Here is a 25,329-nt window from a genome sequence, read left to right on the forward strand (position 1 = left end):
CTATATAAAAGACAAATTTAATATGAATTAATTTAAAGCTATATTAGTTTATCGAGCCTCGCTTGTTCTACAGTTTGAACATTATTATTTTAAAATGAAATTTTCTTCTTCAATGTTACTTTTTACATTCAGTGTTATTTTTCTTGCATCGTTCAGTAATGTAAGTACACTCTGAGTTATTTAAATAAGACATAAGTTTTTTCCAAATTTAAAAATGAGCCTCTCCACACTTAATTATCAAAAATCTGGGAAGCAGAGCGTTATGAACATATTTGGATAATTTATAGAGCGCCATTTTTGTGAAAATCAATAAATAAATATCCCAGCATGTCTTGCAGCTACAGAGCGCATGGACGGTTGGGATTCTAGTTCCTCGTCTCCAACTATGGTATATTACAATTATGATATATAGGAGCTAGATTACAGCACGTCTTGCAGCTACAGAGCGCATGGACAGTAAGAAATCTGGCCCCTATTTACATTTTTTAAATTTATTTTATGACGTCCGAGGGATTGGATTAATTAATTAATTAATTTATTTTATTAAGTACAATTTACAATGTTAAATACATTTTACTAAAAGTTATTAAATATTTGTATATAACCACTCACCGATTTTTCTATGTCTACCGGTTTCGAGACGTATCCGTCTCTTCGTCAGGACACCAATTAAACCAACATGCAAAATAGAAAAGTCGGGAAGTTGTTATATACAAATATTTAATAACATATAGTAAAATGTTTGACCACAAAGTTGAGGCTTTAAATATGAATAATATTAAATACATTTATTTATAATTAATACTGGTAAAAAAATTTAAGTTTGTAAGTGAAAATTCTTGATGGAAGTTCATTGTAATTTATTATATAAATAAAACACGAGTGATACTTTAATCCACAAATTTGGAAAATCCAGTGACCGGTTTCATCGCTTTCGCGACATCTTCGAGACTGGTATCTTTATTAAAAAGTTAAATGTATTTATACAGAACAGAGGTAAGGATACATAATTCAAAGTTATATGTAAGTAAATTAAATTAAGTTATTTTTAGCTTAAGGATCATTATCAACAAATTTTCTATGGGTTAACTAATGAATTGATATAATGCTATTTTAATGAGTTTAAGTATTTTATTTTATTTTTGGTGTCTCATCCTTCGTGAGTGTGGTTTTGTAAATAATGATTTCTGAAAAACAAAGGGTAAACAGTCATTAGTTAAATTATATTACAATGGGTAAAGTAATGGAGAATGCACATGTGTTATCTGTTCATTAAGTAATTCTACGTCGGGTTTATTTTTTAATCTATTAATTTCGAGAATTTCTAATTTGTCAAGTTTATGGCCTTTGGGTGCAATATGAATTATTTTTACATTATTTTTTAATTCGAAGGAATCTTTGTTTTCTATTAAATGATTGGCAAAATTTGAATTATCTTTATTATTAGACCATAATTGTATGTGCTCTTTTATGCGTGTTTTAAAGGCTCTACTCGTTTGGCCTACGTAGCATGTATTTTTACAGTCGTTACAATTAAGAAGGTAAGTTCCAACTCAGGAAATTTTGCCAAATTAGAAATTCTCGAAATTAATAGATTAAAAAATAAACCCGACGTAGAATTACTGAATGAACAGATAACACATGTGCATTCTCCATTACTTTACCCATTGTAATATAATTTTACTAATGACTGTTTACCCTTTGTTTTTCAGAAATCATTATTTACAAAACCACACTCACGAAGGATGAGACACCAAAAATAAAATAAAATACTTAAACTCATTAAAATAGCATTATATCAATTCATTAGTTAACCCATAGAAAATTTGTTGATAATGATCCTTAAGATAAAAATAACTTTATTTAATTTACTTGCATATAATTTTGAATTATGTATCCTTACCTGTGTTCTGTATAAATACATTTAACTTTTTAATAAAGATACCAGTCTCGAAGATGTCGCGAAAGCGATGAAACCGGTCACTGGATATTCCAAATTTGTGGATTAAAGTATCACTCGTGTTTTATTTATATAATAAAATACTGGTACAATTGAAATAAAGTATAACCAAAGAAAATTAAAGCTAAGACAAAAATGAAATAATAATTACTACCTCGAGGCGAGATCTGGTCTATCAATGGTACGATCATTGTACGCCACAACAAAGGTGATTCTTTAAAGTGCAATTATTATCGTGGAATAACTTTTTGGGAAATTGCAAAAGAAGAATGTAAATTGCGACACCTAGAATTTATTTAAACATCAGAAACTTTTCTGCGCATTTGTCGATCTGCAAAAGGCATTTGATAGAGTTGACAGAGAGAAATTGTGGAAGGTTTTATCGGAGTATGGAGTGAATGGTAACCTGACAAGGGCTATTGCGTCACTGTATAAGGACAGCACAGCATGTGTGAAGGTAAATGGGTCATTCACATCGTGGCTTAATATTCCGAAAGGAGTCAAACAGGGATGTGTAATGTCACCATGGTTGTTCAACATATACATCGATAACTGTATGAAAGAACTGAAAGATTTAAGAATGAAGGAAAAAATGAGTGGTATAACTGTTTGTTGATGGAGTTTAGAGTTTTAGTGATATTTAAAAAAATGAAATTAGGAATATGGAATTATAGGCATTTACAGGGCTAATGACCTGTTCAACATAAACCTCGATTACTGTATAAAAGAAATGAAATTTTTAATAATGGGAGAAAAAATGAGTGGTTTAACTGTTAACTGTCTTCTGTATGCGGATGATGCCGTGCTTCCTGCTAGCAGCAAAGAAGACCTTCAATTCTTGGCAACAAAAGTCTTCGATGTATGCAAGAAAAGCGATTTGCTTATGAATGTTGATGATTTATCAAAGTGATGTGATGGTTTTTGAAAGGGACGAAAATATAACTAAATGTGAGATCAGCGCAAACGGAGATATTCTGAATCAGGTAGAAGAATTTGTGTACCTGGGAAGTATGTTTACGAGGGACGGAAAGGCCGAGAAAGATATTGAAAGGAGGGTGAGTGCCGGGAACAGGGTGAATGGTGCACCAAAATCTACTTTGGCAAACAAATGTTTATCGCAGGAGGCTAAATTAGCAGTTCACAACGGAGTTCTAGTGCCAACTCTAATGTATGGGAGCGAAGTATGGAATTGGAAAAATAATGATGAAAGTAGGTTGAATGCTGTCGAAATGCGATCCCTCAGGCGAATGTGTGGTAAAACGATGTATGATAGGTGCACAAATGTCGAGATCCGTGAAGTGTGTAAGGCTGAGACATGCATTATTGACAGAATCAAGAAAGGGGTGCTGCATTGGTTTGGACATGTAGAGCAAATAGACAGTGAAAGAACGGCTAAAAGGATCTACGATGCAAATGTTGATGGATGCAGAAAACGAGGAAGACCGAGAAAGACATGGCACGATCAAGTCCATCAAATACTTGGAGATGGACATGTAAAAAGTAGGAATAATCGGCGTGCGTGCATGAGAAGATGTATGAATAAAACGGCGTGATGGTTTGTTGTTGTTGTTGAATTTATTTAAAATGAAACACTTAATATATTATAACACAACTAGTTTCAGGTATTCTGAATTACCTATCATTATGTGTGTAAATATATAATATATGCCTGCTATTAGCTTGGAAAAATAAACTTCATTGATAAGAAGGTACTCATTTATGAATGAATTCCAAAACTAAAAACTGTTAATATTCAAATATCGAATTTAAGTAGGTACCTTAGGTACTTGTTTATGGTTGAGTTCCAAAACATAAAAAAAAACATTTTCAATGGTAGAATTATTTTTGCAAATGTCAAAATCGGCTCTTCTCACCAACAGGGGTGCACTTTATTCATGAATGTAATTTTCAAAAATGTTTTGAATGTCAGTTAATATTATTTTAGCATTACCAAAAATCCAGTTAAAGAAATAAATGGGAAGAAATTATAAGAAATGTAAGGAAAAAATCTGATTGGGATTCATAAAAAGCGAATGTTGTTTGTAAACATTCAAAAACAAACTTTTTTTAAACACTAAAGAACAACTTCTTTAAATTTTTTTGTAAATGCATTCTCCCTGAATGCAACCCTGGTAGATTGATGAATAAAACATTTTTGCTTTTTACTTAGTTTTTTACATGTTAGATTGAAGATGTTAATATCTACGAACGCGCACAGCGCAGAGATCTATATTTCTCTAAAAACCGCACGTAAATCGGTTAAGCCGTTTAGGAGTTCAGTGACATCACACGTACAGAAAAATTATGCAAATAAAGATAATACATTTACATATATACTAGCTAACACGACAGATGTTGTCCTGCCCGAACGTTGGCTTGTCTGCTATTAGCTTGAAAAAAGACTTTTCATTGATAAGTAGATACCTAGGTACTTGTTGGTGATTAAATTCCAAAACTAAAAACTGCTAATATTCAAATATTGAATTTAAATAGGTACCTAGGTACTTGTTTATGGTTGAATTCCAAAGCATAAAATAAATGTTTTTTCAGATATGGCATTCTTTTTGTAAACGTCTATATCTAAGAACACGCAAAGCGCAAAGATCTATATTTCTCTGAAAACCGCAAGTAAATCTGTTAAGCCGTTTAGGAGGAGTTTGGTGACATCACACGTACAGAGGAATTATATATATAAAGATATACATTTTTATATTTCACATAAAGCTATCTTTTGCACCAAAAACATACAAAAACACCTCAAAGTAACCCTTTTGCAAATTATTACTTTGTTAGTCAATTGGTTCTGCGATGAAAGGGGAACAGTATTTTATTATTCCTAAGTCTGCGAGAGGAATTAGGAATTTGAATATAATAAGAAAGGTTGTTTTTCTTTTCGCAGGCAACTCCATTTTGGCGATTCGGATTATTCAATGGCAACTTCAAATCCAAAGGAAGACCGTCCCTCGTCAATCCAGTCCGCAATTTCAGGCCTATCAACGTAGACTACCTGCCCGTCGTCAGCAAAACCAACAATCGTGCATTCCGTACTCCGCTAATGATTCCTTGACTTGGCGCCTGACCTTAGACAAATACGGAGATTGATAAAAGTTGGTAGATCGCACACTAGAATGATTTGTGGGAAAAGTTATTATTATTGTTACGCACACATAAAGCGGAGGTTATCAAAGATTTAAAAGGTATATTATTATACAAATAAAATAAACAATGTGTACATAGTAGAATTAAGAATCGTCCAGAAGGAGCGTTGAATCATATTTGAATACATCGGACTCCGTCCAAAAAAAACCACTTTGCTCCACTTTTGCCACACACATGCGTGAAGTCGCCGCGTAATGTTGCCAGATCGCGAAAAATATAGTCAACACAATTGTCAGATAATTATATTTAAAAAAATAAGCAATTTGTTCATTTCTCTGGAATCTTATTGTACACGCGGAAACATTGGTTGACACAACAGAGTAGCTAAGTAAAGGGTCATTTAATAAGAGCAATTGAATTAATGAACTTTGAACTTAAAAAATAAAACAAATTTAATTTTACGTAAAATGGATATTTTTATGTCATATTAAATAAATATTTGACGTTTTAAAGATAATGTCGGTCAAATATCCACCACGGCGTTGTTAAATCCGACAGGTCCAATTTTCATCAGACGAGCAAAGTATACCCTGGGAACACTAACAAAATGTCCATTTTGTTTTCTTTGACAATCTGACAGATTTTGTTACTTACGTGATGAAATGAGATCCCATCCCGTTTACTTAAGATCCCAGCAGTATTTCTACACTTTAAAACGACACAACATGGCATAGTTTAATTCAAATCGGGAGTTGCGTACTTAGCGACGTCTGCAAAGAAACTAATGAGTCAAAACATAAAACTGCTCCTTTAAGAGTAGTTTAGTCGCCTTCTGTTTTATGCGCGTATGCGGTTTCTGGACTATTCTTAATTCTATAATATAATAAAAAGACAACTTTCAACAAAATTTTAATTGAGTATCATTTCTGAATGTAATTTTTTTATGACTTAATATAAGAATTAATAAAGGGACCTTAATAAATTATTAAATAAATATTATGTGCTTAGTTTAACTTTTTTATGCATATTATGTACATCTAATTTCAAAATGAGAAAGAGTCAAAGGAACAGAAATTGTCAAATTGGCTTCTGTTTATCACAACACGGATTTTTCTCAGGCGCGGTGATACCGACCGAGCGAAAACGATGCCCGCCATCTTTGGGCGAGAAATTTAACTACACATCTAAACGAAGAATTCAATTAAATGTGCTGTCATGAATCAATTTAATTTATCCCTTCTTGACAGGGATAATCATCGCGTAAAATCAAATCGCTGGCCACAACACGCAGCATTAAATTTACATAGACAATATTATACTAGTGATAGAAGCGAAATTTCAGATTTAGTGCTGCTTTTCAAGTTATTAAATAATGTTCTTGACAGTCCCGAACTTTTGAATTGCGTGAATTTTTATGTGAGACAGCGTGGGACGAGACAAAATACTTCTTTTGCTGTTGATTTGCATAGTTCAAACTATGCCAAATACTCACCTATTCCACGGTTCCACATGTTAGCAAACAAACATGGAAACCTAGACTTATTTAATTTATCTTTATACAAACTAAAATCATTACATTTTAATCACTTCTTTTCTAAATTATAAAAATGTACCAAGTGTTATACTTGTTTTACTGTTTATGCTATGATACATCGCCTCTGTTACTTCACTACTTTTTATATTTAATTTTCCTTTATTATTTTCTTATTTTCTGCTGATTTTATTTCATGTATCTATGTATCTATCTAGGTGTTTTGTTTCATTATAATTGTTTTTCAATATTATTTTATACTTTGCCAAAGGCGTAAGCCGTTGAAATAAATAAATATTTCCAATTTGCAATGAAGGTGATTCTCAGAATGAAATTCGCTTGTAGGGATTATTACAGTTTATTCATTTAAAGTATAAACGTAGTACACACTAAGAACTTAATATTATGAAATGCCAATATATTATTGAAAGTGTGAATGTGGTGCCTATTGTCACACCTTATCATCATTTCCTTTTTCTGCAGCCAGCGGTGCATAGGCCATTGCTTTGGTAAACCAAATTCAACAACATATTTCAGTTTGCCGAAAGCAGCCCAACTTAGCCCTATTCTTCTTGGTAACTCCGCTATCTGGTTATCTTTACTAAGATTGACTTTGTGTCCTAGATAAATGTATTCATCACCACTTCGATTTTACTATTGTTAATGAAAATGTCTCATCCTGTTGGACTCATAATCTTTGTTTTATTAATAATTCAACAATGCGTAATAGTAATTGTAACATATGCGTTGTTACGAGTTTGTGAGGGTTTGTCAATGGCCGTCTACCGCAGTCAGGCTGCCCGGTGTAAACGGGAGGCTACCTTCGGTCGGTGGCGGATTCAGTCGGTTATTGACAGTGATGGGGGATGCATACATGTAAGATGACCGGTGTATTTATGATTTAAAATTTATTTTGCTCAAACAGGGCTAAATTATATGTTTATTTTTCAAATGTCCGAACTTTAGAATATTCCGTCTTTTGCTTGTGGTAACACGATGTTACATCATTGCAGGCAAAGGAATTATTTACCACAGATAGATTTATTGTTTATTTCACCGTTATGTCCTATTAGAGCGTAAATATATATCATTGAAATTAGGAGTATATTGTTTTGACAGGAGAGAAAAAATGGCCGTCACAATCTTTTTTTTATAAATTCGAATTTTTAATCAATGGAATAATAAATAAGTGAAATAAGCTAACCAGAAAGACAAGACTGGGGCATTTCCCTAATTTAATTACAATAATTATAAAAAATATGTACATTAAAAAAATAATATATCTGCATCTAAATCGCCATTATAATCAAATAAGAAATGAATGGATATTTCCGCTCTCGTCTTGAATGGATCTACGTAAAGAAGTCCGAAGCCTTGAGTCTTCGTTTCGGCAGGTTGATATTCAGCAGGTCATCAGTCAGCGTCTTCTTCTTCTTCTCGTCCACATTGGCCGTGGCCGGCCTGTCCTGGCTGCTCTGTTTCCTCCTCGCGGTGTCAGGGGTGGCTCGCAGGATGGAGGTCGAGGGGGTCGGGGCCCGGCGCTTGGGGCTCGGCGAGGGCACGAGGGGGCGCTTGAGGTGCGTCGTGGCGAGGCGCTGGGCCGCGGGAGACATGGAGGCCAGGCGGTCTGTGACAGAGCCGGTGGCCATGCGGGGCGAAGGCCTGGAAAATAATTACGTGTTTGAACAAGCACATCTTGAAACACCTATACGTGTTGTATGTGAATGTGATGCTTTATATCGCAAAAAGATGGAGGATGTGAGAGCGCTCGCCGACTTAGGCTTGAAGGAGGAGATTTGCCAATGGCCCAGTCCTGTAAAATGATATACTATACAAAATAAACAAATGCAAAAAAAAAACAAATTATATAAAATAAAATGGCTAAATGACCCAATAAATTTCTTCTTCGTTTTTTTATGGCCTTTTCACCTCTGAACTTATTTTTTTTTTTTACATATTTACACATGTGTTAGTAACATAATATATACAAGTTAGTATTTAATATAATATATACATTTATTTATTTATTTATTAACGGACATTGTCCATGTATACAATTTATAAGTTTTAAATATTACATTAAAAGAATAGTTTAAAACATTTAAAAAAAAAAAAAGAAAGAAGCATTGACAAACATAAGGGACATCGAGACAAGATCTGGACTATTTATTTAGTGCTCGTTCAAATCGTTGTAAACTTAAACCAAAAAAGTCCAGATCTTGTCTTGAGTTAACAATACGACAAAGGCGGGTCATTGGAGAATTTAGGCCATAGTTTGTTCTATGCTGATCGATGAACAGTACTTCATTGTTTCTCAATCTACGAGTCGGAATATTGAATTTTACTTGTCCCAGTAATGATGGAACATCGATTATACCATTTAGTATGGCGAACATATATATGGAGTCAATATTAGTTCTACGTTTTTGTAGACTAGAAATATTTAACATTGACTCTATTTCAGCATAAGAATAATTATCTCTCTCTAGTCCAAGCATCCACGCTATTTTTCGAAGCAATCGATGTTGGACTGATTCAATGTGATTTATGCGATTGACATAGAATGGAGACCAGACCACTGAGGCATATTCAAGAAGAGGGCGAACAGTTGAGAAATAAAGAGTTTTGATTGTACGGACATTAGTAAAATCAGAGGATATTCTGTTAATGAAGCCAAGTAATTTCAGTGATTTATTTACTGTATTATCTATATGCTCGTTGTATGTCAGTTTATAGTCCAAAACAACTCCTAAATCTCTGATGGACTTGACTACATCAATTTTGGAGTTTTCTAATAGGTACTCGAAGGAAATTGGTTGTTTTGTTCTATGAAATGATATTATTTTGCATTTTTTAATATTTAGTTCTAATTTATTGACTTTACACCATCGGTTAAAAGAGTTAATGTCTGATTGAAGAAGAAAGTTATATTATTATATGTATATTATACATATAATAATAGAACATATTTACAGCTTTACACCATTTATAACTAGATATTTACATAGGATTTTAAATACACGTTTATTGGGTGGGGAGAGTTAGAATATGAATAGGGAATGAGATATTAATATCAGAGAGGTCGGATAGGAAATCAGATAACAATCATTTATACAAAAAAAACATGGTTCAAATCTTCATCAAGCTGACATTCGCAAATGGCAGAGTCCCGGACATGGATTCTAAACAGGTGAGAACCATTGCAGCAGTGCCCAGTTCATATGGAGGATGTTTCAAACTTATTCAGAATCACTTTGGAAAACCAAGACTTTTTTGTTACATTTGACCTCAGTAGGAAAAGATGTCTACCCTTGGCTTGGGAAGAGGCGTCCCAATATTCGTGCCATGTGAGAAGTTGCTTCTTCTTCGTCATAACAAGGAGATCTCCCAGTGGTAGTAAATAACTGTAGGCAGGATCCCCGGAGTGGACCGCCTCCTTTGCTAACGCGTCCACTTTTTCGTTCCCGGGAATACTACAATAGCTAGGTATCCAGGACATAACAATACTCTTATTAGATGCTTCTGATAAAGAAAGAAGAAATCGAGTTTCCACGCAGAGCTCGTCCTCGAGATAAGAGGATGGTGGGGATTTGATTTTTTGCGAGGCACCCCTTACGTACCTTACAAGGTGATTCCTTGAATACCCAATAAATTTGACTAAATATGAAATAATTAAAAAGATTGGATTTCACCCCCTCGGGAGTCATAAAGATTAACAAATTACAACAGGGATGGAGAAATGCAGGAGGCAAAATGGTGAATGTTACACAGTGTGTTAAGTGGCAACATAAACCAGCCAATGACAGGTAATAAGACTTTCATATTCCCTTCTTTAAGGTATTCTCCATCCCTGTTGTAATTTGTTGATTTCGTCCTGTCTTACATAGTTTCTCGAGAGATCGCATTTCGACAGCATTCAGCATACCCTCGTTTTTCTAATTCCATACATTAGTTACGGTACCAGGACCTTGTTCATTGAGAAAATAACTAAAGTTGGTGCATTAAATATTGACCGGGTACGATGAACTGTGTACTTACGTGAGCATATTTCTTTTGGCAACTTCCATGGCCTTCAGCTTCATGGCGCGATGCCTCTGGCCGGCCTTTTCTGCCAGAGCTAGAGCCAGCTGCTCACGCTTCGGGACCGTGGCCATCTTGAATGATGCTCCTGCCGCCTTTCTAAAAAGATGAGGTTTGTTATATAATCAATTCAGAATAAATACATATCACTGTGTCTCTAATGTTACTTTATGTCACTTACAGAAAATAATTGAAACCCTACTGATGTGATTGAGGAAAGCGTCTGGATTTAATAACAATGTTTAGTTTTGAAAATTATGTTTATATATATATATGTTTATATATATGTATGTATATAAGTCTTATGAGCCACATTCTGAAAATCATTCACGGAAGAATATATAAAAAGTGAAAAAAGGAAAATTTTAGCGAAACACAATTTGGTTTTAGGAATGGATATGGTACAAGAGAAGCTCTCTGTTGTATTCAATTGCTTGTTGAAAGATGCCGCGACATGAACGTAGATGTATATGCATGTTTCATAGACTATGCCAAAGCTTTTGACAAAGTACATCACAAAGAAATTTTAAAAATAAACAACCTAGATTCTCGAGATATAAGGATAATTGGTAACCTATACTGGCATCAAAAAGCTGCAGTGAAAGTGGATGATGAATTGACATCGGATATAGACATACGTCGAGGAGTCCGGCAAGGATGCATTCTGTCTCCTCTCCTTTTTAATATGTACTCGGAAGCCATTTTTAGAAATGCACTAAATGAACTAACAAACGGCATTAGCATAAATGGACAAATTATAAACAATATCCGATACGCGGATGATACTGTCCTTCTAGCAGATAGTATGGAAAGCCTGCAACTATTATTGGACAAAGTTTACACGGCAAGTTTGAATAAAGGGCTAGAGATGAATATTTCCAAGACTAAATGTATGGTTATTCGGAAAAAGCCACAAACTTTTCCAATTACTTTAAAACTTGGAGCGCAGTTTATTGAGCAAGTTCATCAATATAAATATTGAGGATGCTGGCTGAATGATAAATGGGATGACTCGCAAGAGATCAAAGTCAGAATAGAGGTGGCGCGAGACTGCTTTTTCAGGATGCGTGACCTTCTTTGCAGTAGAGACTTTAATTTAGACCTCCGAATGCGCATTACTCGATGTTACGTCTTCTTGGTACTTTTTTACGGCGTCGAAACGTGGACACTCACCCAAACACTTCAAAAAAGATCGAAGCCTTTGAAATGTGGTGCTACAGGAGGATATTAAAAATCTCCTGGGTGGATAGAGTCCGAAACGATGATGTTCTCCGACGGATGGAAAAAGATAAAGAGGTACTGAAGACCATAAAGAAAAGAAAACTTGAGTACTTTGGGCATGTGATGAGAGGCGAAAAATATAAAATTTTACAAGTCATTCTACAGGGAAGGATCGAAGGGAGACGCAGTGCAGGTAGAAGGCGCATCTCTTGGCTTAAGAACTTGCGCGACTGGTTCCATTGCAGCACTCAGTCCTTGTTCAGGGCAGCTGCCAATAAAGTACAAATCGCAATGATGATTTCCAACCTCCATCGGGGAGAGCAACCATAAGAAGAAGAAGATACATATGTTTAATATATGTATACACATACATTGTTTTTAAGTAAAGGTTTAATTAGTCGCTCAAATTTATACATTTTTTTGTACAACTATCTTAAATAAATACATTACATAGGGCCGATTAACTGTGGCCCGAAGGACAGAAAAAGTAAGGCCCAAAAGGCAGATTCACTGAGGTCCCTTTTAAAATTAAAATTTAATTCTGCCAATTAACCAATGCAATTGTTTGATGATTTTTTGTTTGTATTAGAAATTAGCCACCAAACAACAATTACTCCTTATTAGTTTGGTCTGATCAAGTTATTTTTTGCATATTTTATAAGTTAATAAAAAGTTGGTGTTACCCGGGTAGCGGGGTGTCGCCCCCGTCAAGGCGGAAGGGGGTCCCCTCTATCTCCCCCCAGGTCATGAGGGGAGACTCCCCGGGGGCGCCGGGGCAGGGGGAAGGGGTGCGTACCAAAGAGTGAGCTGTGGACATCGGTAGCAAGCGGGTCCCACCTGTAAGGAGAAATTATTTTAATAATAATGTTTGGATTTATTTTACTATTATTACACGAGTGAAGACTGGATTTAACTGACTAAGGGCCGGTTGAACCACGGACATATCGCACATCCGATAAAATAGAGTTATAAGTCAAACAAGCAAATTTAAAACCAGTATTGAGAGACATCATTATCTGGAAAAAATCATACCAAAACGTTCCATTAATCTAAAGCACGTATAAAATATCGAAGTCTGATCATTTTTTCATAACACAATATTTTATAGTGTATATTGATCGCTAATTTCAATAATTTATATTGGATGGTCATGAAATATAACTTTTTTTTTAAATTTATTTATTTTACATTTTTTTTATTTTTTTTGCACCACAACAGGCCAGGAGGCCTAATTACAGTAGTGAATTACATCACAGAGCACCCAGGCTTGAGAAAAATCACATTTTAATTTTTGTGTTCTCACCGGGAATCGAACCCGGAACCTTCCGTGCGTGAGTCAAGCGTCTTGACCACTACACCACGGAGGCCGCCAAATATATAATAAACTACAGTAAAACCTCGTTTTTACATTCCTCAATTTTACACCAAAATGTTCAGGACCCATTTTTCTTTATACATTCTCTTACGAATATTCCCCCTAATTAACGTTTTTTACATTTTTCCTCACCCCGGTTATGCGTTTAAAATTTTTTGGAATTCTTTTAATGTGTCAAAAAAGCAAAAATTATCTTAATAATGATGCCGCGGCCGCTCGCCACCGCGTATGCCACGCAAAAGAAGAATAAAAACAGGTAAACAACTAATAAAGAATAAATTATTGTCTTAACCTAAATTCAAAGGAGGTGCAGTGTAATTGACCTTTATGTTTAAGTGTCTTCCTTTAGGGTTAGTTTTAGTTTTCATTGGGACAAAAGCGTCATATTGACTTCTACAAATCATAATACGCAGTTGACAAACGTTTCGGAACAGTAAAGTTTTAATATCAATAAATTGCGATGTTCAAAACATAACAATGGAAATATTTAAAGTTATAAAAGAGATGGTATAAAAAGTTGTCATAAAAGTGGAAACAATTTGCCGCGATCTATATGACAGTTATTTTTAGTGATGCCATAGAAAAAAAAGTGATACCATATAAATAAAATTTCCCAACATTTAGGGGAAAAATTATTCTATGTTATAAAAATATTATGCATATTCAAAATTTTATTTTCATTTTTTTTTATTTACACATAAAATAATTTTGACACGCTGTTTTTAAATAAAAAAAAAAACAGATTACATAATATTGTTTGAAAAAATAAAAAAATATTTTTAGTGAAATCAATAAGTAAAAAAAATACTAACATATTACAACAGAGATGAAGAACATTTAAGAGAAGGTATATGGAAGTCTAGGCATCTACAGGGCTTATGACCTGTCAATGGCTGGTTTAAGTGGCCACTTTACACACTGTGTAACATTCACCGTTCTGCCTATATTTGAACATCTATATTCCTTCAATTCTTTCATCTGTTGATGTTTGTGAAGCTAAAGAGCTGAAACCTTTATTTATGCGAGTGAGACTCATCTAATTGAATTATTTCACCTGCATGCTAGGCAACGCCTGAAAATGTTATTTTTTCAATTTCTATACTTCTTCATGGACCAGGTAATTTATCAACAATATTTTGAGTTTGTCCAAATTTTTTGTAGACAAGAACTGGATTCAACTCCCCGGGGAGCTGTTTATATTAACATATTACAACAGAGATGAAGAACATTTAAGAGAAGGTAATATGGAAGTCTAGGCATCTACAGGGCTTATGACCTGTCAATGGCTGGTTTAAGTGGCCACTTTACACACTGTGTAACATTCTTGTCTACAAAAAATACTATGAAATTCCACTTATCACCGTGTTTACAATTTTTCTGGAAGTATATGTACACTATAATAAGTGTAGCAAATCAATTTTATTTTGATGTAATTCCTATTTTTTCCATACATTTTTCATTTCCTAACATTAGTGTTTTCCTCAGTTTTACACTTTTTTCTTGCTCCCTTGAAAAACGTAAAAAGGGGATTTTACTGTATATACACACCTGCGTTAACATCTTGCCCAGAGCCAAGACCCCCCAACCCACCGCCCAACCCACCGCCCAACCCTCCCGTTCTCTGCTGGTACTTTCCGTCAAGTAAAGTGCTTCCATCAACGCCTATTCGACCACTGAGAATACGTTCCTAAAACAATCATATTCACAGTTTAAAAGAAATTTTACATGTGATTGAATTTTTATTTTCGAAATTCTAAATGATACGGTCGATTCGCCGTACCTATTACAAAATTTACATCCTGCAAAGTGTGTGAATGTCAGTATTCTTGTTCTGGACGGGCGAGATATGAAAGTTCTAGCTAGGGACCCCGGTATCTGTAAGCTGAGTGCTAGACCCCCAATAAATAGATGTTCGCTTTCGGGTCTGGCCTTAGCGATACCGGGGAAGATATAGAGTTAGGACTGTTTTGAAAAACGGATTATGAAAGTATCTTATAAAATGTTGTTTACTATGTTGCGGTCATTCATATATGTAGTAATGTTTATTTGTCTTTGTTGTATGTGTTATAAATCAGATTGTGTAAGGCCCTAAAAAGGACTGTTAAATCAAGTTTAACATATTGCGTGCGTCACAGCTATCGTTGTAATGGCCCGTATGGGCGGGGTGCGCCACTATTTACGAGGCAGTGTACCTCGAGTGGGAGGGGAAAATGCTACCCCTTCCTCTCTCCCAGCCGACGCAGCGTTACGGCTGGCTTTATAAGCCGTGCAATTAAAAATAAATAATGAATAAATCAGTTGAGTTCCAAACTCTGAACAGTGAACAAGTGTTTTACTCAGTTCCTCCTTCCACTTGGTCCGGGTGGAAAAATCCTTTCTGACTGCGGCAGACAGGGGACAAACCAGCGAATTGTGGTAATGCGTACGTTACAATTCTTATTTTTGAAGATAGTTCTATTTAAGCTCTAGATGTCACTGCGGCCTGTGTAGGTCTGTTGTGAAAGATCCCCATAAATTAATTTTCGCCCTCTGAGCTACTGAGTGGAAGGCGAGGGCCCTCATATCTATTGCTATCTTTACTCATCCAAGCCCAGGTCCTATAAGTATCGGGCTGTTAATGCAGCTTCTTTTGTGAAACAAACCATCACATTCACATAGAATCATCTGTACTGCAAAACCTACATCTAGAAGTTTCAGAATGGTTCCATTTAGCAAGGTGTTTATTTAATTTTCAGTGCCACGTAAGAGCGTTCATTCAAACGCATAATTATTTTCCAGGCCTCTGCTCCGCATGGCTACCGGCTCTGTTTATTTTTATTTTATTTTATTTCATTGGAAAGCCAACAGACATTTATACATTTATAAGAATCAATTATACCATAAATACATATCATAAAGTCCAATTAGAGGCTTCCACATAATATTGTCATTGTAAATGTTGTCACATAAAAATTATACATAACATAAAATAAGTAATCATACAAAACTTATAATATTACTAGAAATGTAAATGAATATTGGTCACACAGTTGCACATTACAATAAATAATACAACTATAGTTGACCATACAGTGTTCATTTATTATGTGCCTACATACAGAACTGCACATCACCTGCATAATATAGGCTGCGGATTCAAGGCGCAACATCATAACTTTAATTATTTTTGGAAATTTCACTTTTAAAGAAAGTTAAAGATATGTTATTAATATCAATACAATTTCTGATTACACATATGGCAGGTTCTATTTACAAATGAATTTTGAAAAGATTTAGTTTTACATTTAGAAATTTTAAAAATAGATTGGTTTCTGGTCTGCGTTACTGGGTTTCTGGTCTGCGTTACTCTAAAATTAATAAGTGACAGAATCTTAGGGCAATCTATCATGTTATTCAAAGTTTTATACATAAAAATGGCATCAGCCATGTTCCTCCGAGTTTGGAGAGTTTGGAGTTTAGGTAAGTTTATAGACTCATCTGGACCTGTATTCTGAGTCAACCGTCTAAAATTGCAATACGATAAAAATTTTGGTTGTATAGATTCAATTCGGTTACACCTAAAAGTGGATTCTATACAAAAAATAGCAAATAAATATACCTATTTAATAAGATTCCCAATCTCACCTGACTCTTGGCGATCTGCGTGATTGTTTCCTTGCTCCTGACATGGTCAAAGGGCTCGGCTTGGAGCCTCGTGTTGGAGTGGACGACTTGCTGTCTCTCCTTCCCGGAACCCTCGATCGGGGGCTGCCCGTCGGGGACGTACATTATGTAGTTCTTAGCCTTGTACGCCCACGTATCTATCTGGAATGTTTCAAACTGATCAGACAACTTGCGGTTTGATATTTTGATGGTTTTATTATGTATGTATTGGGTCTATAACTTATAAACCGGAATTTCTTTAGGAAATTTAAGCATTTATTAAAGAAAATCTTGTACAATTCTGTTGATCAAAGTATTGTCTATCGGAAGTTACAACATTTCCTAATCTTTCTGGCAATTTGTGGATGTCATCCCAAAAAAGCCTGTTGTCTTTTGAATCAAAGAACGAATCGAGCCAATTTTTGGTGTCTTGGACTGAAAGGAAGCGTATTCCGGAAAGTAAATTCTGCATCGACCGAAACAAATAAAAGTCAGAAGGCAGTCTTTGATATCAAAATCACCACTTTTAAAGTGTTGAAACCCCCCGAAACACTGATTTAGCAAGAGCATGTTCGCCATACAATTCCATGAGCAAACGATGACTTTCGGCTGTGGTTTTCTTTGCAAAAAAGTGACTCAGCAAAACTTCTCACAAATGCTGTTTTTTTCGCCAATTTCCAATGATTTTAAAAAAATATGATGCAAATCAAACACTGTTGACTAATTTTGACAGCTTATGAATAGATCTTTAAAATAACATGTATGTCAATGATTTGCTAGAGTGCACCTAGTTTTCAAGTTATAGATCTAATATAATAATAATCGCGGTTTATTAACAAAAATAACCATTTCGATAGATTTCTCTGGATCATGTCTAGTCTGCCTAACTAGGTACAACCTGTTTGAATTCATTTCAACAGAGAGGGAAAACATTTTTGGGAAGGGAATATGGAAGTTTAGGCATTTACAGGGCTTATGACCTGTTATTGGAAGGTTTAAGTTCCCACTTTACACACTGTGTAACATTCACCATTCTGCCCATGTTTGAACATCCACATTTCCTCAACTCTTCCATCTGTTGACCTTTGTGTTAAAAAATCAAAAAAAAATCATTCGTAAAATCATTCTTATGTTATTGAAGGTCCATTCGCCGATGCGTTTTGTAGCTGCAAGACTTTTTGTGATGTAAGCTATCATATTATTTTTATCATATTATGTAAATGTTATCAACTATCAAATATCTAAATGTAGTAAATAGGGTCTAGAATTTCAACCGTCCATGCGCTCAGTAGCTGCAAGACTTGTTGTAAACTAACTTCTAATTTTCTAAATTTGTTTTTTATTTAGTTTTTTTAAATATCACTTAAACTCTAAACTTCATTGTCAAATAAAAATTTTAAAAATAAAAATGTAAATAGGGGCTAGATTTCTTATTGTCCATGCGCTCTGTAGCTGCAAGACGTGCTGTTATCTAGCTCGGATTCTAGAATCCCAACCGTCCATGCGCTCTGTAGCTGCAAGACGTGCTGGGATATTTATTTATTGTACGGCGCCCTTGAGGTGATTTTCACAAAAATGCCGCTATATAAATTATCCAATTCACTCACATCACTTTTCATTTTTTGTTATTTTTACTGTAAAACCGTCAGATCATTTTGCCGCTATATACTATTTTTCTCAGAATTTTAAGCAGTGTCCTATGAGCCAACACCCATGGATATAGAAAAAGGAAAATGGCATTACGGTAGCCGTAGTATAGATTGTCGGCTTATCCAACAGTAATGTTGAAAGGGCAATACCTCCTGCGGCTTGCTGGTGGTGTCCGCCTGGTCTTGTATGGAGGGCAGGGCGCACGCCGTCAGCAGCCTCATCTGGCTGTCCAACTCCTCACGCAGCTGCTCCTGGAACCGGGCGCGGCTCCTCCTGCCCATGTCCTCCATGAGAGACTGGAAGGAACTGTTGTCTTCGCTGGTGTGCTCCGCCAAATACCAGTCTGGAAGAGACGCATGTAATAAATAGCACGAGACACATGTGCGGGATTTCACAGATTGTATACAATAATGCAGGTTTTTATAATTTATCCATATTGAAACTTTTAAAGCAATTCTTTACCAAACTTTACCTGATTTACTTTACTGTCTGTAGTACTGTTTATGTTTCAGTGCTGCAGAGCAGCGTTTATTTTATAATTAAAAAATACATATAATAATTTGTTACCCACTAAGTCTAAAGACTTTTCGGTGGGACACATTTTAAATTTTTTTTTTATGACAGGTTTATATAACATTTATATTATTTATATTTTACAGATTTATTTATAAACAGGCACTATAAAGTATCTAGAAGATATTTCTTCAGTTCTTTTTTTTTCATTTGAAGATTTTTCATGTTAATGATGGTTTGTGGGAGATCATTGAACAATCTTGGAACAACGCAATTTAATGTTCGCTCTCCGAAGTAATTTGTAATTCGGGGAACAGACAGGGAGCCCTTAGTTTTTAATCTAGGGTTGTGAGTGTGGGAAACTCTTTTTTTATATTCCGGATCAACAAAGTGATCTACAATCAATTTGTGGTCACAAAGTTGTTTTACCGGCAGGACATTACAGAATTTAAAATATACACCTTCGCCCATATGTTTCGCCTCACGGATTATGCTATCCGGTACAATCCCCCTCAACAGTCTCACCTGAATATCATAAATTTATAATATTTTCTGGCGCTAATTACGTTAATATAACGGAATCATTATGACACATTGCCTCTGTCACTCCAAAACTATTTATTTTTAATTAAATGTTATTAAATATTTGTATATCATATAATATAGTATATCGTATATCATATATAACCACTTACCGACTTTTCTATGTCTACCGGTTTCGAGACGTACCCATCTCTTCGCCAGGACACCAATTAAACCAACATGCAAATGTAATGTAATGGTCACCCTAAACCTATTAAACTCAAGCTCCTCCCTTCATCCCCTCCCCCCTTTTTCAACTATTTCTCAAACATAAAATATTTTCATAATCTAATCAGTGCATGTGCTTATTAAAATGCATGTCGTGTTAAAATCGAAATAATTTTTCCGAGGTTTAAGAACCATGTCAACCACACATGCCACCAATGTCAAAGCAGAACTAACATTTGCCGCCATTTGCGAAAGTTATGGCATCTTCCGATAGGGTGATGATTTTTGCGCCACCTTGTATATTGTCGTGTCGAAATGCGATCTCTCAGGCGAATGTGTGGTAATACTATGTACGATAGATGCACAAATGTTGAGATGGGTACATTATGTTAGGCTGAGACAAGCATTATCGACAAAATCAAGAAAGGAGCTCTGCGCTGGTTTGGACATGTAGAGCGAATGGACAGCGAAAGAACGGCTAAGAATATTTACAATGCTAATGTTGATGGATGCAGAAATAGAGGAAGACGCACTGACGCACGCAATAGACGCACTGTATCTGAGTTATGCTATTTACATAAATTATTAAATAATAAAGTAGACTCTTTTAATCTACTCTCCAAAATTAATCTTAATGTCCCCTTTCGCGTGACAAGAAATAAGTATTTATTCCATCTGCCAGTCTGTAGCACTAACTATGCACAACACTCTTTCCTCTATCGTTCTTGCTCTAACTATAATGTTTTTTTTTCATCTATTGATATATTTTACATACCCCTTAATTTATTTAAAAATAATTTAAGACTTAATATTTCTGGTTGCGATACGATCCCACTTACTATTTAATGATGCACCCACCTGAACACTTACTCCCACATTAATACACATAAACACACATCTTCACTTACAAATACACATAAACACATCCTTTTGTTGAAACACAATTTAATAATATGTATGATTTTTATTTAGAAACTTTGCTGTTCTGACTTTAAACTGTATTTTAAAAAAAAAAAAATTATTTCATTGTCAACTGTTTGTTTCCTTAAAATAAATAAATAAGACAGAGAAAGACATGGCATGACCAAATCCAATAAATACTTGAAGATGGACATGTCAAAAGTCGGAATAATCGGTGCGCGTGCACGAGAAGATGTATGAATGTAGAGGAAGCGAGATCTGTATGCAAAGAAAGAATGTGCGCATTCTATCCTCTCTGCCTAGCCTTATGGGGAAACGGCGTGATGGTTTGTTGTTGTTGTTGTTATATCAAGTTATAAAGGTGCTAAACTTGCTTCGTTTCTTTGTTGTTCTGAATATGTTTTTTTCAATGTTAATATTATTTAAGTCCCAAATTAAGTTGTTTCAACTCCTGGGAATGTAATTCATATGTATTATACTTGTAAAATACTTTGTGTTGTATGGTTTATAAATAAATAAATAAAAAAATATGGAAATACAAGATTATTTTAACACGACACAACCTGGTTTCCATTTCGAAGATGGAGAGAAAAAAACTACAGTTAGCAGAACTTACCCAATGAATGTTTTGAAGAAATTTTGGGTTTTGACTTATCATCTTCATTCGTGTCGGATTTCTGATTGTTTGTGGAGTTTCGGAGAATGTCCGATCCGAATGGTTCTCTGGGCGTCCCGGGAATATCGTTGTGCGGAGTTTCAAATGTAGCCGGACTAGCGTCTGTAAAGAGAACCATTCAAATTCATTTATGAGTAGGGAGATATTACAACAGAAAAGGAGAATACTGATTCCTGTGATTAAGAGGTTTATTTAAGAATATTATTATTATTAATTGTTATTTTAATTTTAAGGGAGTAGCTTAAAGCTGATATGCTTAAATCTATTTAAATGAAAGTTAGTTGCTGGCGCACTTTAAATTTTCCAAAAACAAATCTAGTCCATTTTTGAACCCATTGAGACACGTTGAGATCATCTTATTCCAACCATCAACAACCCTATTGCTCAGGAAATGCTTCCGTGGATTTAGATTGAATCTCGTTTTCTCCAGCCTGAGACTGTGGCCTCGAAGACGAGCGTCTTGTTTAAGCTCAAACATGGGATCCAAATTTGGGCAGCTATAGTGACTGATGAGTATTTCGTATGTCTCTATAAAGTCACTTCTTTCTCGCCGTTTCTGCAGCGTTGTGAGACCGGAAATATGAGTGAGGATTGCAGCTAGACAGTAAATGAAATAGATAAACAATAGTGGTTTGTACATAAATGAAATGCCCAGCTAAGTAAAAACATAAATAACCATTGTAATAAAAAAAAGTAAAATAAATTTATTTATATTTATAATGGGTATTTTCAAGGACATATTTGTGCATAGAAAATTATTATAAAAGAAAGTAGAAAGACATCGTCATTCCCTTTCCACACCTAATGGTGCATAGGGCACTGCATTGGTACACCAATCGCAGCGTTTCTTGATCATTTTTGTTACATGAAGGGAATATGAAATATTCTAGTGTGAAAACACCCTTTTGAATAAATGTGTCATATCAACCATGCCGGGATTCGAACCCGAGACCTCTTGCGTGGCAGGCTAACGCGCTGACCATTACACCACGAGGCCGACAGAAGATAAAATAACAGAGATAATCAGACCTATGGTCCTTAAAACATAGCTTGATTAGAATGACAGTTGTCAGTAAAAGTGACGACATAGCTTTGTAGTACCGTCTAAGGAGTGATTTATATTAACACATGAAAAATTATTAGTATCTGGCATGTTTATTTATTTTTTTAATACAATGCTTGACATATAAATCAACATAATTATATAAAATCAGCTTTAAAACAAAAATAAATCTAGTTATTAACGACGTTCTTACAAGGTTAAGTCATTTTACAAAATTGTTAAAGATGGGACAAATTGATCAATGTAAATCGATCGAATGAAAAATAATTCATTTGTTGTTCATGAAAAAAAGTATTTAATGTCTTATTTTTTAGTAAATAATTGTCTTAAACACACTACAAAAGGCTTATTTTTGCGTTTTTACATCAATTTACGGAAACAGAGTTTAATGTTAGCATGAAAAAAACTGATAAAATCGATTTGATCAGTGTACATGGTCATTACTTTCTCACCACTAGTCACGTACTTTGGCAGCTGTCATTTTAATCAAGCTATATTTTAAGGACTATAGTGTGAGAATCATGATTTAAAAGAGATACCGGCATAGCTATTGGCAGGTTGGTCCTGTATCGTGTTAGGTAAAACAACCTACGTTGCCTTAGTCGAAGATAAAATATCATATGTATGCGAGCACCAATCAGTTGATAAACGTGAAAACCATAATAATATAATTTCGTAACTCACATCTTTCTGTGGGCGGCCGATGTCCACTGCTGTACTTGATAAACAATTCGCGAAGCTTTTGGTGGTCTTTTCTCTCCGTTGCGTCCAAAAATTCATTTTGAGCTTTTAACTTCTCCAAATCGGGAAAAAAATCCCTTTGAATGATTCTGGCCATTTCCTAAAACACATATAAAAACTAGAATCCATTTCCATAAGGCGTCAACGATTTTGTTGGCGCAATTTGTATAAAAATGTAAATTTACAAATAAGCAGAACTCTAACCTCAATGTAAGTATCTTCGTCCAGAACTTTTATTTTACGCGTTTTTCGCTTGACAGCTCTACCTTTGGGCGCTTTAAATATTGCCAATTCATTATCTAGCTTTTTAATGGCTTCAAGAGCCTTTTCACCTGGTTTGTCTTTCATTTTGTGATCACTCATAACAATACGTCACTCGCTGTCAAACAAAATATTTTTTGTACGTTTTGGTTTACGAATGTCTATGACTTCGTTAAAGCTACCACAGAGAATAGAAGAATATTTAACGTAGTAAAACTGTGATAGATAAAGTGATGGTTTGATATATATATTTTTATGTGTGCCTCACGTCTATCGATGATTTCGTGAATTCGTGTAGTGACGGATAAAAAATAAAATTTGTATCGGTTATCAAGTTATAAGAATAGGAACTCTCAAGTTTCTCGAGTTTATCTAGTCTAGTTGTATGTATATAAAATTTATATCAAAATTGATAAGTTACGTATTATTCAAATAAACTTTTGCCGTTTTTGTTGTAGCTTTTTTTAATATTTCGGTTAAAGGCCTCAATAAAGGTAAAAAAAACAAACAAGGATTTAAAGGAGAAATGTAAAAAAATGAAGTTTTAAGATATAACGTTTTTAAGTTTTCAAGCCTCTTGGACATTAAAACAAACTTATAAGCATAAAGAATGTTTCATTTAATCTGTAATAGTTTTAATTTACATTAAATTATCGCTTTATTTTCAGCGTTTAACTGAAATCCACCCTTATCCCATGTACGCATATTTTCTTATTCAATTATCTTGTAAAGTTTAATCTTTATGTTAAATTTTATGAAACAGAAATGTAGATTATATGTTAGTTGACGAGTAGTTTTAAACACATAAACATTGACATCCATACTTCATATCCTGAACCATTCATATTAAAGTTCTTATCAATAAACACATGTACATTCGTTTTATTTTTTCGGTAAGAGACTCAAATAAATCATTGAACCCTATTATCAAGTATAAAGCCGAGTTTACAATATTAACCCCCCCTCCTCGGTGATATGTAGCTAGTACACATTGCGTCTAATAACTATAATATCTTTATAAATATAATAAATATTGGGTTAAGATTTTCAGTATTCCTCCATTACACATTTACGTATCGACTGAAATAATTTGTAATGAAATAATAAGTACTTATTCGGCACAAAAAAAGCATTTTATCGGAAATCGGGGATAAATTATACTCACCGTATTGGTACCAATGTTTCGCATTGTTGCGTATGTCTTCATTATTTTCTTAAATAGTAAAGAATTTACGCCCGTCGCAGTCAGTCACGTAGTCCAGTACTAGCTACTTAGTAGCTCTCGGGAAGTTGGCGCGAGTGCACGTTTCGCCCGAGTCGTTAGCGATACCCAATGGTTTTTTTATGTTTTCAGCAGTTAGATTTGAAATATTATCAACTTTGAATTAAATTATGGTTAAGTAAAGCCATTCCCTAAAAATATTCATTTTTTCCCTTTTTAAATCTCTTATTTTTTTTATGTGTAGTGACTCCACAGCACTGTAACGCGCGGATGTTTTTAGGACAGTAGGAAAAGGTTAATAATAATTTGCAAGGAAAATCTTATCGTGTTATATCGATTGCATACCGCAGGCGCTACATGAGAACTGTCAAAATTAACAGATATTTTAATATTATCGTTTAGAAAATAAGTCATTAATCAAGTATTGAATAATTCAAAATTTATTTCAGAAATATTCACTTGGACATTACTTCTCAAATTACCGTTGAATGAAGAAAACACTTCTATGTGAAAAATAATATTAGCTGGTCAAATTTTTCATGTGTCTGGGCAGATGAACACAGACGATTAATCATCAGTATGGCCATATATGGCCATATACATTATATTAGTGCTTTGTGCATT

The 25,329-nt window shown here is 34.6% G+C and overlaps 2 protein-coding genes across 4 annotated transcripts in view; one reads left to right on the top strand and one right to left on the bottom strand.

Moving 5' to 3' along the window:
- Nucleotides 1-4,996, top strand: part of LOC148281869 (uncharacterized) — a 45,963-nt gene extending 40,967 nt beyond the window's left edge. The window contains exon 11 of one of the 2 annotated variants that reach the window (XR_015822264.1): nucleotides 4,860-4,991. The gene's annotated coding sequence lies outside the window, so the exon portion shown is untranslated. Of the gene's footprint in view, nucleotides 1-4,859 lie in introns of both variants that reach the window. The other variant, XM_088226031.1, reaches the window with a different exon arrangement.
- Nucleotides 4,997-6,932: 1,936 nt separating this feature from the next.
- Es2 (ess-2 splicing factor homolog) lies at nucleotides 6,933-23,624 on the bottom strand. 2 transcript variants are annotated; one of them, XM_088226036.1, is made up of 9 exons: nucleotides 23,427-23,624; nucleotides 23,166-23,322; nucleotides 21,359-21,520; nucleotides 18,708-18,901; nucleotides 16,891-17,070; nucleotides 14,815-14,953; nucleotides 12,575-12,728; nucleotides 10,629-10,769; nucleotides 6,933-8,252 (listed from the first exon to the last, which is right to left on the bottom strand). In XM_088226036.1, exons 1-9 carry the CDS (start codon nucleotides 23,583-23,585, stop codon nucleotides 7,943-7,945), a joined length of 1,596 nt encoding a protein of 531 aa, XP_088082162.1. In that variant the 5' UTR covers nucleotides 23,586-23,624; the 3' UTR covers nucleotides 6,933-7,942. The 2 variants fall into 2 exon arrangements, 1 of the variants encoding a protein (XP_088082162.1); XR_015822265.1 differs by having other exon boundaries at nucleotides 8,112-8,252; nucleotides 10,629-10,765; nucleotides 23,427-23,598.
- Nucleotides 23,625-25,329: the final 1,705 nt, after the last annotated feature.

Source organism: Micrasema longulum, unplaced genomic scaffold, assembly GCF_059751315.1.
Source record: "Micrasema longulum isolate JH-2025_06_02 unplaced genomic scaffold, ASM5975131v1 h1tg000403l, whole genome shotgun sequence".
Taxonomy (NCBI): domain Eukaryota; kingdom Metazoa; phylum Arthropoda; class Insecta; order Trichoptera; family Brachycentridae; genus Micrasema; species Micrasema longulum.

Bases quoted from the DNA above. Each gene is read 5' to 3' on its own strand.
- Es2 (XM_088226036.1), bottom strand. From the start codon at position 23,585: ATGAGTGATCACAAAATGAAAGACAAACCAGGTGAAAAGGCTCTTGAA. The intron at 17,071-18,707 runs GTATTGCCCTTT...GAAACATTCCAG, and splicing joins CCACCAGCAAGCCGCAGGAG to ATAGATACGTGGGCGTACAA. The intron at 8,253-10,628 runs GTAAGTACACAG...ATTATTTTCCAG, and splicing joins GCCAAAAGAAATATGCTCAC to GCCTTCGCCCCGCATGGCCA.